At 33.0% G+C, this 17,366-nt stretch overlaps 1 protein-coding gene across 2 annotated transcripts; it reads right to left on the reverse strand.

The window, feature by feature from the left end:
- Positions 1–232: 232 nt before the first annotated feature.
- On the reverse strand, positions 233–17,163 carry LOC128228115 (uncharacterized). Of its 2 annotated transcripts, none has more exons than XM_052939232.1 (8): positions 17,027–17,163; positions 10,749–10,912; positions 7,575–7,610; positions 7,110–7,215; positions 5,449–6,406; positions 4,989–5,151; positions 4,706–4,762; positions 233–3,527 (listed from the first exon to the last, which is right to left on the reverse strand). In XM_052939232.1, exons 2-8 carry the CDS (start codon positions 10,777–10,779, stop codon positions 3,403–3,405), a joined length of 1,476 nt encoding a protein of 491 aa, XP_052795192.1. In that variant the 5' UTR covers positions 10,780–10,912; positions 17,027–17,163; the 3' UTR covers positions 233–3,402. The 2 variants fall into 2 exon arrangements, with proteins under 2 accessions (XP_052795192.1, XP_052795191.1); XM_052939231.1 differs by lacking the exon at positions 17,027–17,163 and adding an exon at positions 13,486–13,693.
- Positions 17,164–17,366: the final 203 nt, after the last annotated feature.

A 17,366-nucleotide genomic window follows, 5' to 3' on the forward strand; every position in this document is an offset into this window, starting at 1 on the left:
ATTTGCACTGGTCAAGTTAGATTGCAGACAAATTCAAAAAGAATGGCTCATTTCGTGTGATGACAAATATGGATTGCACAGAATGATGATGACTTTGGCATAGTTTGGCATCTAGACAACTTCTTTATGTGGATGAGTCTTATATTATTCAGCATACAATAGGCAGGAGATTGAGTAATAAAGCACAAAACAATCACATTTAAACTATGCAATAAAATAACAACTTCCAGCAAATAGTTCTTTTATTTTTTATTAGTTCAATGTCAATAACCATCATGTACACACATATGGAAAGATCTTTCCTCACATTCAGTATCTTAATCACTACAGCATTTACATTCATAGCTTATTCATGAGTTTCAAGACGGTAAGAATTACATATCATTGATATTTTTATTACATATCATTGATATTCTTAAGAAAGAAGATCTAAAAAAAATAAATATGCAAAATCCCCAAAAACAATGGGTGAACACCTTAAAATACAGATCATTATCATTTCCGAAGTTTTATACAAAGATAAAGCAAGGTATACATTGTATTTTCACATTATTTAACAAGAATATAAAAAAGATGATATGTCAATAGCTTGGAATGAACTGTTCAGAAAAATGGAATACAGAAGTACATTTATATTCCGATACATGGTATTAACATGATACACATATGGATAAAGTAAGATAGAGCTACACTGTATACTCGATGTACATGGATAACAACCCTGCATAATACTATACATGAATGTGATGGAAAAGCCACAATGATATGTACATGTTCTTATGAGCGACAATACAAACACAACCATATCAGTATATGCATGAATCAACTCGCTATTAATCATCATAAATGCCTGTAAGACAAATGTGTTGTTTTATTTGTTTTTAATTGGTTTGGCCTTGATCTAACCACATATTTGTATTTTCCAATTATCAAACATTCTTCGAAAAGCAAAATGGGTGTTAACAATCCACAATCATTGAAGTCTTACTAATGTCTGTATTTTTTTTTGGCAAAACGTGTGACCATCAGCTAAACAAAACACATTCACATTGCAATTTTGCTACAATGGCCATGTTATGATATACTGCTCCAACTACAACAGTCAGACTAGAATTTTCAAAAGGGTTTGAAATAAGGTTAAGTATCACTGCGGTACATTTGCATAAGTAGTTCTTCATTTTATTATCACACCCAAATATTTCTTGTTAAAGAGCAGTCTGGCACTTCATTTTTAGAGGTTTAGTCACATGATATGTATACACCTATTAAGGATGGTTTGTGTGTGTTTCCGCAACTTAAATCATTTAGCAGACAATCGTGGATTGGGGCAGTTCTAATGCTGCTGCAATTCAATGCTTGAAAACATTGACATGCTCAATGTGCTAACAAACAGAAGTAATTACAAATATATTCTTAACATTATCAGTAAACAAGGAATAATTGTGCTAATGGCACAAAATCATCCATAGACAACAATCATACTGCCCAAAGAACAAATATGGGGGCCAAATTCTACACGCATAAATCAACCATAAAAAGGAATACACTCAAGTGCATAACAACATGTAACCCTCCATGCTTTAAATAATCCCCATTACACATGAAGTCATGTAAATAATTTAGAACTGGTAGAATAAAACACTACAAACAATATCCAGTGCTCAATATTTTGATAGTTTGTAATGTTAAATATCAGCTTGGGAAGGTAACCCTCTACTTGCATAAGTGGATTTCAGGTCTACTACTGAGCAAGTCTGCTGCTGTTGCACACACAAAACAATATTAACAAATCTCTGGAATTTTTCCTCAACAATGTTTGGCACAATCAGTTTTAACCAATGTTTTAACAGCTAAAAATCGTTGCATAGGATGCTTCATATCATATTTCTTCCGGAACATAAGAGGTAAAAAAATATACTGGTTACCAGTAAGTAATTTGATGTTGGGTTTTTTAAGTTTCTAGTATAACACATGCCCTGTATTTAAAGGAAGGTAATAAAGAAAATAATGCTGTGTCTGGAGAAGTGATACTACCAGTTTCAAGACGTAAAAATCTTGAAACAAAATACATCACATAAGAAGATATATATTCCCCCTTAGTTTTTCTGTGACCTTTTTCAAATGCAAATGTATATGTGAATTGTAAAACATATTGTATGTACTAGTGGAAAAAGAAACTCTACATGAAAAGTATACAGGTTATTAAATAGGCAATTATTCTTCTTTTTTTTAAATCTGATTATTATCCCATCTCTCTGCATCACAGTTAGACTACCATATAACGTACTTCAGGTATATAAGGTAAACATTATATCATCATCAAATGACAAGACATTATTTTTCACAGATTAAGTATAATGCGCAGTTTCTTTTTTTTTCTAGCATACATGCACATTGCAGGATAAATTTTCAGTTTTAAAATGTAATTTCATGAGTGAAATATACATAGTAGAGTTAGCCCTTTGCAAGCAATGTGCTTCACTATACTGATTACCTATGGCAGTGGTATAATAGTACCTGCACGAATGCAATACCTTTACAATTACAAAGACCTGAATGCTTGCACCAAAATTACAACAGACAACATTCAAATACAAAAATAAAGTTAACAATATCACGTTTCAATGAAACAAGTAACAGGAATTATTACATGATATAATTGTATAATATAACTCCCATTTTAGGGAATAATGCAAGGCAGACAGAAGGACTTTCATGCCATAAAGGCCACTTATTATATATCAAAAAACATTTATCACTGAACTATACATACAAATAGCACATTGCACACCACACAAAAAAGGAAATAATTACTCCAATGAAACAATGGAAGAAGTATTATATCATAACAGCGAATTAATTCCTTCATTTTTTCTTTGTACGAATAAATATAGACTCTTCAAACACTCAGGGTACACAACAATGGAAATATAATGTCAAAATGCTGCTTATCTTAAACATTTACATAACATGGGAGATGAACCTTCTAGATTCAAGAATATCTCCAAAGTGAAACAGATCAGGGGGATAATGCTTTCAACCGTCAATATCTATCAGAAGTCAAAACATGAAATACTGAAAAACCAAATGCCCTCAAATAATCATCTGCCATGAACATATAAGTTATAACTAACTAAAAGAAGTCATTGCTTTTTTAAGTTTGTTATGGCACAGAAAGAATTTTCTTTACAAAAAATTCAGTGAATTTAGCATTAATTATTTAAATACAATTATAAATGTTCAATATTTTTCATAACACTATTATACATGAATGTGCTGTGTTCTTATGTTATTTTTTAAAATGCAACCCTTTTTTCATCACTCAGAAAACTCCAGAGGCCACATCAGATCTTCACCCCCACAAAATTATATTGTTGGTCCCGACTGCTTGTTTGAACGCTCTCAGAGCAGGAATAGTTTTGATTTCTCATCATCATCCTGCGCCAGTGCTTCCGGACAGTGCACCATACACTTCGACACCAGCTTGTCAATGTAGGACTTCATCTCTACATTGTCCTTGGTCAGCGCTGAGGAAACAGATACAGAGTTAACGAATATAAAGTTTTGAGTTCTAAAATCCTACTGCTTCATAAAACATACCAGCGGATTACATGTCATCAAAGGTTGGTATGAAGGAATGATATTTTAAATTATTAAATATACCCAAAAAGTAAAAACAAAAATGAAGTCATCATTATTTTGCATCATACAAATGCAAAACATTGTGGTATATTTAATTATTATATAAGAGATGAGTAGAGATATAAACTGCCTACTCAGGTTGTGTTTTTATGTGTTGAAATTTCTAGACCAGAGAGTGTGTTGCCAAGGATTAATATCATATGTTATTTACAGTGTTTATGTACCATACATAGAGTTACTCTGATTAACTGTATGATGTTTTTATTATTTTAATGTGTGGGTGTTGTTCTTCATTTACATACAGTTACAGAGAGAGTATATTTCTTGATTTCAGTGTTCGACTGCATTTTATTTGAAGAGTGTCATAGAAAAACATATTTTCATGATTGGCAAAGCCACTATAATCAATAGTTAGTAAAGGTTATTGAAACCAAAATTACACAATTCATCTTATTACACATGAGATGAATTATTTCTTTACTGGACTCGGTATTGATGGATAGTCAAATTGGCATTTATTATATATTGTTATGGATATATCATATTGTAGTTAGTTTACATGCGTAGATCCATAATGTCCAGAGGTACATGACTTGTGTGAGTTTTAAGAGGTAAACCAGCCCAATTAATTTGTTAGTCACAAACATATCTCTACGCAAAGCGCTGGAAGAGATCGTCATGCCTCTCACTAAAATACAATTCAATGTTTCTGCTTCCTCACGATCTTAGAGCAGTCATTGTTTTTTAAATCAAACAGCAGTGGTCGAAATTAACACAAGCCCACAAGCCCTGCACTGGTAAAGTATGTTTCGGGCTTGCTCAAATTCTGAATTTTATATAGCAGGGCTTGTTCAAAAAAATTGATGCCAAGCAAAAGTATAAGAATTCAGGCTTGTTTATCCAAAAGTCTAATTTCAATGACTGAAATAGACATTTATATCAAATGTTTTTGCTCATTCATATCTCCAGCATTGATATTTATGAATCTTTAACCATAAAAGTTGAGTCAAATAGCCAATGGGAAGAACTTTTTTTAAAGAAACTTTCTACAGATGAAACCTACCAGCGTTTTCAGTTTCCAGTTCTTGGATTCTTGCTTGAAGTTCTTCTTTGGACACATCTGATAAAAAGAACAGAACATAATTGTAGGCCATTCATCAATTGACAACAATACTTGACATTTTTTGGGTAAGTGAATGTTATAAAAGATTTGTGATTATCAAAATTATATTATGTGTTTGCAACAAACCCTATCTTAGTTCATTAATAACAATTTAAACTGTTAACATCCTGAATAATCCAGTGATCTAATTATGCCACTTCAAATGCCAATAAGTGATACATACGTTCAACAGGAGTCTGCTTGATAGCAATGGTGGCCGACTCACTGGCCCGGCGCACATGCTTCTTCGCGTATCTGCCCTGGGATGCCGGTGTGGAAGTTACCATCGGGGAGTCAGGGGCACCAGTCGAAATGCTGCGAATACGCGGAACAGTGTTTGAACCAGACTGAAATCAAATATTGTAAAGTTAGAGCATAATACTTTGAAACATATATGAATTTCTTGGCATGATTACAAATTACAAACCATGTGTATCAGTATTATTACTGTTATATAATACATGCAAGTAATTGTTCATGTATAAGATATGTCATCAAAATGACAATCTTATTACGGTACTGAAATTTATAAAAGTTTATTAAATTTTCTTGGAAGTAATGCAATGTTTATATATAATATGTACATACCGTAATTAAGTTACACCTTCATAAAAAATGCTTGTGTCAACATTGAAATGCTTTACCTTGATTTCTTTTCCACCAAGGTGGAATTCAATATCACCGTCGTTACCAGTTTTATCCACCTCACTGTCAATGTCATTATCAAATGGATTGCTGCTCATATTTTCATTTGCATCCAGTTCCTCATAGAATGTAAATCCGTCCTTTAGCGTTCCAATACCTCCTGATATGGTGTCAATCACCACAGCACCTTTGCAAACCTTCCAAAAATGGGTTGTACAGATAATCCTACTGGATGATTCAAACTCAATAGTGTCCGTGCAGTCACATCCTGCTACTTTTAATGACAAGATATCAGATTTTCCAATTCCAAGATTTTTCCCTTCAACAGTAATTCTTGTGGGCCGATCTATTGGCCCTGAATTGGGAGAACAACTGGAAATAACCGGGTCACCACCACACTTGTCAAGATCATTACTTACACTGAGAAAACTAAGACTAAACCTTTTTTTATATTTTGATTTCATTGTGTTACTTTTTTGAGAACTAGTTACGGACACATTGTCATCAATGTCAATTGAATCACTGGCACTGAATTTGTTAAATGAGAACAGGTCTTGTATAGACCTTGAAAACTTCTTGTTAAAACCAGCTAAACCTGACTTTTGGCTTTTACCCCCTGGACTATCATCTTTCTTATTTCTCCTCTGAGTACTGGGAGAAGCCATACGTTTTTTCAATCGTTGAAATGCCGACCTGGGTCGAACTTCTTCTGGTCCCTGGGAGCCAACTGCTTTGATGATGGGCACATGGTCCCCCTGGGCTCCAAACTTGGATACATAGCACTGGTATATGATCTCTCCTGTGGGCTTAGGGCACTTCTTGTGGGGCTGTAAAGGGGCCCGTTTAGCCTGGCCTTTGATGGCACGCAGGGAGGTGACCGGTATAAGGATCTGACCAAGAATGTCATCTTTCTCCGTAACTATGAAGAACACCTGGTCAAGAATGTTGGACACATTCCTGAAATAAAGAAGACAAATTTGGCATGAACAAGTTGTATACAGAAATGTGAAAAAAGGAAAGATAAAGCTATTGTCACTACTTTTTAAGAGAACACTTTGTAAGATAAACATTTGTATGTACAATAAATGATAGATTTAAATGTGTGGATGATCCAAACTAAAACTACCAACATACTCAGAGGTAGGCACTAGTAAGTGCATGTACAGGAAGAGATCGAAATTCAATTAACAAACATAACCTCTAAGATCAGTTATAAAACAACACTAGAAACAAATTACTGCAGAGGCTACTGTGGTAAAAAGCTTTACAATACATTGTGATTCATCGTACAGCTACATTTATGGTGAGTTAATGCTAGTGCCAAGGGCAAACTCAAATATTCAAAAACACTGAAAATCAGATATTCAGATGCATGTATATTCATACATCATAAACGTCCATGTATATACTTCTCTATTGGAAAATTGAAATGTGATTTAAATACCAAAAAAAAAAAATCAAAAGGAAAAGAACCTTTTGAAATACTGGGACTGGACAAGGGATATCATCAACCCAAGACTTGAAAGAGTCATGTGATTTAAAAAGGTTTTTTTTTCTATCTAAAATTTGAAGTAAAAATCACTCAATGCTGAAGGTAATGTACTTAACAACAGCCACCATTTTTGCATTTGAAAATGAGGTAAAACCAACAAACACATACACAACAGTTTCCTCATTCCAGTCTGGGTTACCCGTGGGCTCTTTCACAATCTGTGTACGGAACTTGGTTCCGCCAAGCCCGAATATCACAGAGAACTTGTTACGGCCTGAAACAGGGGACATAATCTATGATCATTTTATTCATTGTATTAGAGTAGAAAGTATTTGAAAACAAACTTATCATTACTAAAGTTATATTTAAAAATAAATAAATTACATAATGACTTTGTATATTAATTATAATATCAGTGTTAGCTTTAAGAAAACATCTAATGTTGTTAGTTTTTGTTTTATCTAAGTGGTTTTGCCTGACAAGTTTTCATCACGGGATTTCAACTTTTTAAATTATGTCATGTCAGGCTGATAATATCTGTAAAGAAACAATTAGCGTGCATGAAAGATAAAATGCCACTCCCTGTGGGAATTTTAGCAATTAACAATTCAAATTCACCAAGTGTTCACATACCTGCCTTTTTACCCTGCAGGTTCTTTGCACTGTGCACTGAAAGTAAGGAAATATTGCTGAATGACAAATGTGAAACAGAATCAGATTTAAGAATAAAGGATGACATAAGGACATAGGTATTCTGAACCAAGGGAGTTTTCAAATATCTTCAAGGCTTTAGCTAAAGAGTCATGGAAAGGTGCTCTGTCATTTTAGGAGCACCCTTCTGCCCTAATGGAGACCAGCTCTGCTTTCATAGAATTAAGTACTTAAGACTTGCAAATATTAATTCGTTTTCATAATAACTTATGATGATATTATAAATACATACACACACATATATTTGGCATTTGAAAACTAAAATTACTTCGATTAAACACATTTCTGAACATTTTTTGTCAAAAACATTATCATAAAGCTTTTCAATGTCCCAGACATAATTTAAAACCAACCGTAAATAAAACCCTAATCTCAATAAATTGACTTGAACAAATCAACTTGTATGACCATCATACTGCTACATTATCTGTTCAGTACAAGTACCAATTGACACGGCAATGTGTTTGTTACATAACTCTTATTTTCCTTGTCCTAAACATGTTCTTGTAGCTGTTACACACAAGGGGAGACACTGACTTGACGTGACCAGCTGCACTTAACAGTACACTTATGCTGTACATGTACACTGCACCCATAGACACTCAGAGTAATGTGGATGACAAGAGTGAAGCTCCCATTAATCACCAGCCTGACTGTCCTCTCTACCTTTCTAATTCCCCCCAGTTTACTCACATTTGTTTGTTTTTGTATCTATTCAGGAATTTTTATGAGGGCTGTTTACAAGTTGATTTCATTTAAGGCTTTATAAACCAAAAGCTTGGTTTGAAGTTTGCTTTACATGAAAGGCAGACTTAGTCATTGTTTATAATTGCTGTAATAGCCACTTAGTTCTTAGAAAGCGGATACATTCTGTAATAAAGTTTAAAATCACTGAGCCTACACTGTTGCAGCATGTTTGCTATAACTTTTAATATCTCTTAGAAATAAAGCCATTAAAGGGTGAATGTAATAACACTTTCATATTTAATAAAATTATTGTTTATCACATGCTACACCTTGTTTCCGGTTTAATATAACCATCACGTATTTTTTTATATTACACATGTGTAATATAACATTGCTCTTCATCTATTGGTCAGAAAATATATATTGCTCCGCATTTATATAAAAAGTTAATTGGCAAAAAGGAACTGCTAATTGGTAATATTCCTGTATACCAAACCTTCAATTCTTATTTTATTTCTATAATAAATATTTGTTTTGTTAGAGTAGTTGAATTTCTTTCTAAATATTAAGAGGATAACAAAGTATGTCGTCTTGATATCTTGAAAAAGCAAATTTAAAAGCGTCCAAAATTTAGTTTATTTTAACCGAAAATGAACATAAACATTATGATGTCACATCTACTACTTGACATCATGATGTTTATGTTAACTTCCGGTATAACAGAAAGAAAGATTTCGTTAAAATTAAAGTGTTTAGATTGTGATTTTTACTGGATATCATCTGAGAATGCATTCTTAAATAAACGGAATTAAAACGATCGGGTATATATGCTGTTTTAAATAAATCCTGGTACTACATTCCTGCAATGCATGTAGCGTGGGAAATGACAACACTTGGTGATATTCGGCTCATCAGCATCGCAGGTGAAACAGGTAGGGTTTTTTTTTGCCATTTTATACCGGAACTAGAACTCCGCGAGTCGGATGTGTCGCCTGACGAATTATTTACTGTCGACATTATAGCTGTTAGATTGGCATTTTATTCATTTATAGACAATGATGTTGCCATTTAACTTTCAAGTGTAGGTCAGATCAGATATACCTACAGAATAAGTTTCAGGTTGAAACCTCCTATAGTTTACGAGATATGCCACGGACAAAACTTAAGCAAGAAAATTAACAAAGGGCAATAACTCTAAAAATATGGCAGCAAGAGTAACAGTTCTTGTGCACTGCACTTGCCCTCAATGAGATCCATGTACATATGAAGTTTCAAGTTGATACCTCTTATATTCTTCAAGATATGCCCCGGACAAAATTTTAAGCATGAAAATTAACAAAGGGCAATAACTTTAAAACTAAGAAAGCAAGAGTTACTGTTATTGTGCACTGCACTTGCCCTCCATGAGATCTATCTACATATGAAGTTTCAAGTTGATAACTCTTATATTGTACAAGATATGCCCCGGACAAAACTTTAAGCATGAAAAATAACAAAGGGCAATAACTCTAAAAAATATGGAAGCAAGAGCAACAGTTCTTGTGCACTGCACTTGCCCTCAATTAGATCTATGTACATATGAAGTTTCAAGTTGATACCACTAATAGTTTAGGAGATATACCCCGGACAAGCGAAAATGGGACGCGGACGCCGCCGCCGATAAAAGTAACCCCTATATGTCGTCTTTTCAGGCGACACAAAAAGCATGTGATAAAAAGAATCTGACACTCGTTGTCATTTAATACCAATTTTAATTAAACTCGTCCAGGAAAACTGTTAGTAAGCTCGCCAAAGGCTCGCTAACTAACAGTTTTCCTGAACTCGTTTAATAAAAATTGGTATTAAATGACAACGCATGTCAGATCCTCTATATAGGGTTAACCATAAACCATTTGGCCACAAAAACTGCTCTACTGAATAAATAATGATCTCAGCTATAAACTTTTAACAATATGTACAAATATTGTAAACATTTATGTCTCCATTTAAAACTGATTGATTGACAAAGAGTAACGTAATGGTTCAACAGAGATGCATTGTTTATGTACATAAAAAACTGCCATCGGTTTTGCACAATTAATTTTGATGTGAAACACTTTTATATCACTTTCTTCAGTGAAAATTGTTGCATACTGAATGAAATGAAAATTCTATAGTACAATGTACATGCACATTTAATTTCCCTCATAGTTACTTATTTTATGGTTGAATAACAAAGGCATTTATAAGGGGTGACTGATGTAGGCACATCTTGTTTCAAACACATTTGGTCAAAGAAAACAGCACCAACATTTTACATTTATGTGTTACATCATAACATGTGATTGATTCTTTTCCTTACATAAATAACAGTAAAAATGCCAATAAAAATTAATAATAGGCCAGGAATAGATATAAATTGTTTCTTACCAATTATTGTGATCTCTTCCGGGTCACTCATAATTCCGTCCAGCCTGGATGCCGAGGCCAGCTTGAAAAGGTTGTATGTAACCGTTTACTCCGGCAGCCAATGTATGCTAGTGATGCATAACTTAAGTAGAAGCACATTGATGTCACAATTTATTGCTCAAGACCTGCAATGAAAAAATGACCAAGTCTTATTATAAACCCTTACAAGTTCATTGTATGCAACTTGCAGGATTTCGATGCAATCCTTTTCATTCAATTTAAGATTGTAACCTCTTATAAATGGTTAATCACATGAAGTCCAAGTAGATATGTGAAAATATAATATACAATGATAAATAGCCTCTTCCTATTATAACAAATGAGCTCATAAACTGGTATCATTGGTTGAACATGAATCTTCTGAACATATGAATATCAAATGACAATACTTTCAACCCACATCATCACAAAAGTTTGGTATTAGTTATACATGTAAATATTTATTGTTTTAATAAGGAAGTTAGAGCTCCAACTAACAAGATAGTTGTCATGAATAATGTTGTTTTCAAATTTCTTTAAAAGAGCAGAAAAATGATTGTTACCAACAGCTACTGTGTGAACATCACATTTCAAATTGAATTAATAGGGTTTAAGCTAGAGTAATGGGAGGGTGACGCACCCTTGGTAGCACCCTAATCTGCCCTTTTGGAGACCATCTTCAGCACCCAGTTTAAATATATAAGTGCACTTAAACTTTACATATTTGGCATTTAAAATCTAATATTATTTCAGTAAAACTCAATTCCTACACTTTTATGTCAAATTCATAATGTTCAATATCTTCACAGCCCCGAACAATGTGCCCTTTTCTCCCTTTTAATAGCACCCTGTCCCTTTTCAAAGCATCCTATGCTATTTAAAACTGGGCTAAAACTCTATTAAATGATACATGTAAACATAACTTTAAGCTGTGGCATGGTATTTTAAACACTGAATATCATGATTAAATTGATTAAACTATTAAACTAGACGTTTGTTTTTTCTAATAAAAAACTGATGTCATTCCCTTTGCACATCGTCTCAACATTTGTGGCAAGTTATTTCAAAATCCCTCAGGGGTTTGAACAGATATGGAGCAGACATTGACGGACAGATAGACTGATGAACAGACAACTCAAGACTGAAGGCCAGACAACTCCAGCAAAAACAATATACCTCCCCATTTATAGGGGAGAGGCAAAGAAGCATAAGCGTGTCCCTGTATATAATCTTTAAATTGATACCAGCAAAATCCATCCTTTTTCCACAGGATATTTTTTAAATTACATTTATTCCAAAGTCGGAGCCTGCTGCAACCAAAATGGAAGTAAAACCCACTCTAGTTAATTAAATGTCACCACTGACACACACCAGCCCTGAAACAAACCAGATATGGATTCCTGATAAAAAAAATTATTTTGGAAACAAATCAATACCACATGCTAATGTCCCTTTTTATGGACTGTACAGTAAAACTATGTTTCTGAATAGCGAAAACCTCTAGATATTGGTAATATGATTTGCAGGTTGTCGAGCAAAGTTGTCCATCAGTCCTCAAAACCATGAACAAATAGTCATCATAACACTCACAAAAACATTACAAGTTCTGCTACTTCTTTGTAGTTTGGCAAATATCCATTTTTTGCGCTTGATATTCAGGAAGTGTTTTATTTCCAGTAACAGTAAAATGTCATATAACGTTACTATTTCATCCATTCCATAGAGTAGACATATACATGTACTAGAGATAATCAGTAAGACCACAAATGTTTCAACATTGTCTCAATTCTTGTCAAGATGTCAAAGCATCAAATCAACTAGTAACAGCTGAGATGATGTGCTGTTTGATGATAATTATTGTTATTTTTAAGACTAATTATTGACTGTCACTGGCCCGCCCTCTCTTATATTGATGACAGCATACCTTGTAACACCAATCACACATTTCAATAATTGTCATCTTAATGCAAGAACTCAACATCTATTTATATTTCTATATACATTTATTAAGTTATTGCACTAGGGTGACATCATGTACATCTTGAACACCATTATAGAGTTCTGGTAAATAATGAGCCCTACATCTACATACCAGTAATTTACATACAGTGACAGTAAGCTCAAGCCATTACATAATTACATCACATAATAGAAATAGTGGATAATCAAGTTTGAGTGTCCGATCCTAATATATTTACTGAGTGAGCATCAAAATCAACATTTCACAAATGGAATAGCCACAGTGAAATAGCCACTTCTGGTGTTTACGAGGTGAAATATATAGCAATCTTGCAATGAAACAATCTTAATATTTTATTATAAACCCAAAAAGCATAATTATGGAATGACAGTAAACTTAAGTTTTTCAGAAAAGTGCGCAAAATTGTATGCAAATGTATTAAATGTCACGTCAGAAACGACATCTTTAAAATCAATTTAAAAAATTTAAAATCAGCCCTGTGCATGTTGATGTTTAAATTGAGAGAGAGAGAGAGAGAGAGAGAGAGAGAGAGAGAGAGAGAGAGAGAGCCAGATAAATTTTCAAAGAAGTGAAAAATATCAAAAGAGAAATTGTTATTTCAATATTTGAAACAGTCAAATTTCATGTTTATTTATCACTGATGAATCTCTATAAATCACTGGAAAGCATGAAATAAATACTCATGTAATGATCATCCTCTAAGAAGAATAAAATTTTACCTCTCCAAAAAATACTTACATTTATATACACAAATCTAGCACTCATTGCAAATGTTTGCAGTTCACATTGAATTTCAAATTCACATTAAAATACTTGAACACAAATTAATAGTATTATATATAAATCAAGTATAAATCCTGAGAGCTATGTTGATTATCAAAACTTAATTTAGAACACAAGAATGAGAAAACATTCCACAAACTCATTTAAATAAAATAATAATTACTGGTAATCACCAGCAACTGGTGGTTGTTATTGTTGTAAACTCACGTCACCAGATTTCTTACCGCAATCAATTATACCTACGGCACAAGTACTGTTCACGCACATATTTACCTAGGTATGTTAGTATCTGATGACTCAATGACACACATAAAAACGTAATTTCATCCACATTACTGAATAATAAAACATGCAATAACGACACTCTCTAGCTTATAAAATATAGGTCATGCTCGAAATACAACAATGATATTTTGATATACATGTTTTTACAAATTCATTTAACCCTGAAATTTTAGTTAATATAAAAGTCTAGTATTTTGCAAGCTTTACAATTTTTTCCAAGAATTTTATATTTCACAAACTGCAGTAGTAACCAATTCAACCAACACTATAATCATCACCTATTCATTAATATATGGTTAACCACAAAAGTAAAAAGTAAAAATATTGATAAAAAACATATACATTTAAACTTGCCCTTAACACAAATCACTATTTAATTTTATTTTACATTATAAACATGTACCATATTTGTGAAGAATATGAATGAAATTACTTGTATCTTGAGGGCAAAAACAGCAAGCAGACTTTCATTCATAGGTTTAAGTTATGTAGCTTGTCAAATATTTCAATGTATATGGGATAATTGATATTCATTTGACCTCAGTGACCTATAGTTACTGGTAGCTGAGCTAGGAAACAAGCCTTAATATTTTGAAAACCATCACACTCTGAAAGTAACAAAGCATGAGTCAAAAATCTATAGATAATCACAACAAAGGATCTGATTGTTATAAAATTCATATTTACATTCAAAAATGAAGAAAACTCATTTTTCTTAAAGCGTTATTAACACTTTAAGCCACAAAACTTCAATTTGCAAACACAAAAAACTGCAATCTGATATATTGTCACCAGTCTTATATCACTGGTTTACAGATATTTACACAAGGATTTGTTCATTCCAAGACAAAAAAGTTGTCAAAACGGTCAATCTGTGAGAGTGCAGCTTAAAGTGACTCACTCATGTTTTTGGACCAAATATTAGTTTTTCCGGTAATGTATCTAAAAACACTTATTATATCATTATTTTACTCTATAATTTAATTGCAGAAAAAAAATACAGTTGTAGCATAAAAAAACATTTTGGTTTTAGTGGGGTTCGAATCGACGCCGGTAAAGTCTAGAAAAAACAAACACATGGCCCTCAGGACTTTAATAAAATTATTAGATATATGTTGACCACTTGAGGATACATTGATACTACATTGTGTATAAACACTGATGAAAAGTGTGGTCTTCAAAGACGATATTTGAGCATATATCAAGATTTGCGGAAGGATTCCAGCTTTTGGTATTTTTGTTTTAAAGCTGCACTCTCACAGATATACTGTTTTCACAACTTTTTTGTGTTTTTTTGTCTTGGAAAGAGCAAATGTCTGCAAACCAATGATAAAAGATTGCTGACAAATGATCAGATCGCAGATTTTCATATTTCCGTTCGAAAATTAATGTTTTATGGCTTAAACGGTTTAAGAAAAATGCATAAAACATCAATTTTTGAACTTAAATATAAAAGTCTGTGATCATTTTTTTTGTCAGCAGTCTTATATCACTGGTTTCCATGCACTTTCGCAAAAAATGGCTAGTTCCAAGACAAAAAATAAAACAGTTGTCAAAACGTTCAATCAGTGAGAGTAACACTCCTTATGATTTGCCACACTTTATCTCGTAATTAAAAAAAGTGCTTTTTACAAACCATGAGCAAGTCACTTAACTACATTCACCTGGAAATAGTCCCATCATCAGTTTAATTCAAAGTTAAGTTTGAATTTTCCTTTGGTTAAACCAGTATTTATTTCAGCTCGTAGTTACATAAATCGTTATCACTGAAACAGACCAAATAATATATGCCTAAATAGTATAAATTCTACAGAATTGAGATGTTACAAAAACAATTGTGTTTTTTTCTGATTCTTTCTTTTCTCTCCTTTGGAACATGAAGTAGACTCCAGTGTTGCAGAGTTTAGATCAATGAAAGTCATGCCAAATGGTGATATTTCGTCTGTCAGCAAGTCCAGTACACTAGTTGAAGATGGTTAGTCTTTGGAAGAGAAGTAGTCTAGTGTGGCATTGTCCTATTGCATTATCTTAAAAGGTTTATTTATCCATACTATTTCTACCTTTCCAGTACAAGAGACAGTCCTTCGGACTCCACACACTTTGACCAGCCCAATTGTGTTCATACCCTGATAATGACATCAATCCCGCAATTCATTCCTTAAATAAACAGCTACAACTATCAATGTAAATAACTGCAATCCAGGTAAGTAAGAATATATCAATTGATGAGAGGTTCCTATCATAGTACCAGTGTTTGTATCAAGAATGGATATCTAGTTTGTGTGGGGGTAGGATGTGGAGAGGGTGGAAACCAGGTTTTTTAAAGATCCTGTTTTTTTCTAAATAGATAACACATTGATTGTCCTTGATAAGTGCTATTTTTTTTTGTTTTTAAGTTGTCAGATACAGTTCTTCGACATTGTCATTAAAAATGTATTAAAATATTCCTTTTAAAAAACTATGTACGCATTTAGGAAATATATTTGATAATATACATAGTCCCATTTATCTTTTGATGTAGAATATAGTAGCTTTTAATTTTTATCTTGAATACCAGACAATACAGCCTATCAAAAGGAACCCCATTCCGGCACGGGTAGGCAGATGACACAAGAGTTTTTTTGTCAGATTTTCAATGAGAGAATTGCTCCCTTTTTGCGTCCAAAAATCTCACCAATAAAGATTTCAGTGGATTTTAATAACAAATGAATAAAAACATTGTTCTGACATAAAATGTTGAGTGATTTTCAGAACACTTCTGATATTGTAGATGCTTTTAAATGGAGATTGACATCTGTGTTAACAAAACAAATCTGGGTCGCAAAACCCTTGAAACAAAGTGTGTTGACCATACTGATTAAAAACATTTGATAGAGCACAGGCAGACTAATGTCGACAGTAAAGCTGTAATTCAATAAACAACAAGAGAGGCAATAGGTAATGATGACACTGAACGAGAAACAACAAAACCAAAAAGGCACAACCGGTGAGCCAGCACAAGAATATCTCACATTTAATTATTTACAATTCGTTTGAGGCAATTTTAATACAAGAAATTGCGAAAATATCTAATTAGAATTTTCCCTGTATTATAGGAAGTTAAATGGCCAGTATCCTAATATGACTATGAGTAAGTTATAAAACATGTATAAAAATCACATAACTATTATTTAATATTCTTTACAATATCATGGTCCAAAGCAGACATTACCTTCACAAATGTTTTATAACACGTTCTTACATTCTCTTCGAACGAAAATGTGTCGTTCCAAATTCGTGTTTTCTGTTGTGATCACTAAATAACTTTGCATCAAAACAATGACAAACCAGAATGACTCATAAAATCCGATGCCCTATGGTCGTGTAAACATCTTTAGGCATAACGGTTAAAGTGAAACAGTGAATGAGGGTTGCAGTCAACAATTTTATGAAATATTCAATCGATATGTCTATTCTCTAATGGGCCGCATCGGTCATGAAGAACACATAACTTTAAATTCCTAGATCTTTACATATACAAATAATTAAATCGCAGTGTGGGAATTGCGAAC

The sequence above is a fragment of the Mya arenaria genome, chromosome 3, assembly GCF_026914265.1.
Source record: "Mya arenaria isolate MELC-2E11 chromosome 3, ASM2691426v1".
NCBI classification, from domain to species: domain Eukaryota; kingdom Metazoa; phylum Mollusca; class Bivalvia; order Myida; family Myidae; genus Mya; species Mya arenaria.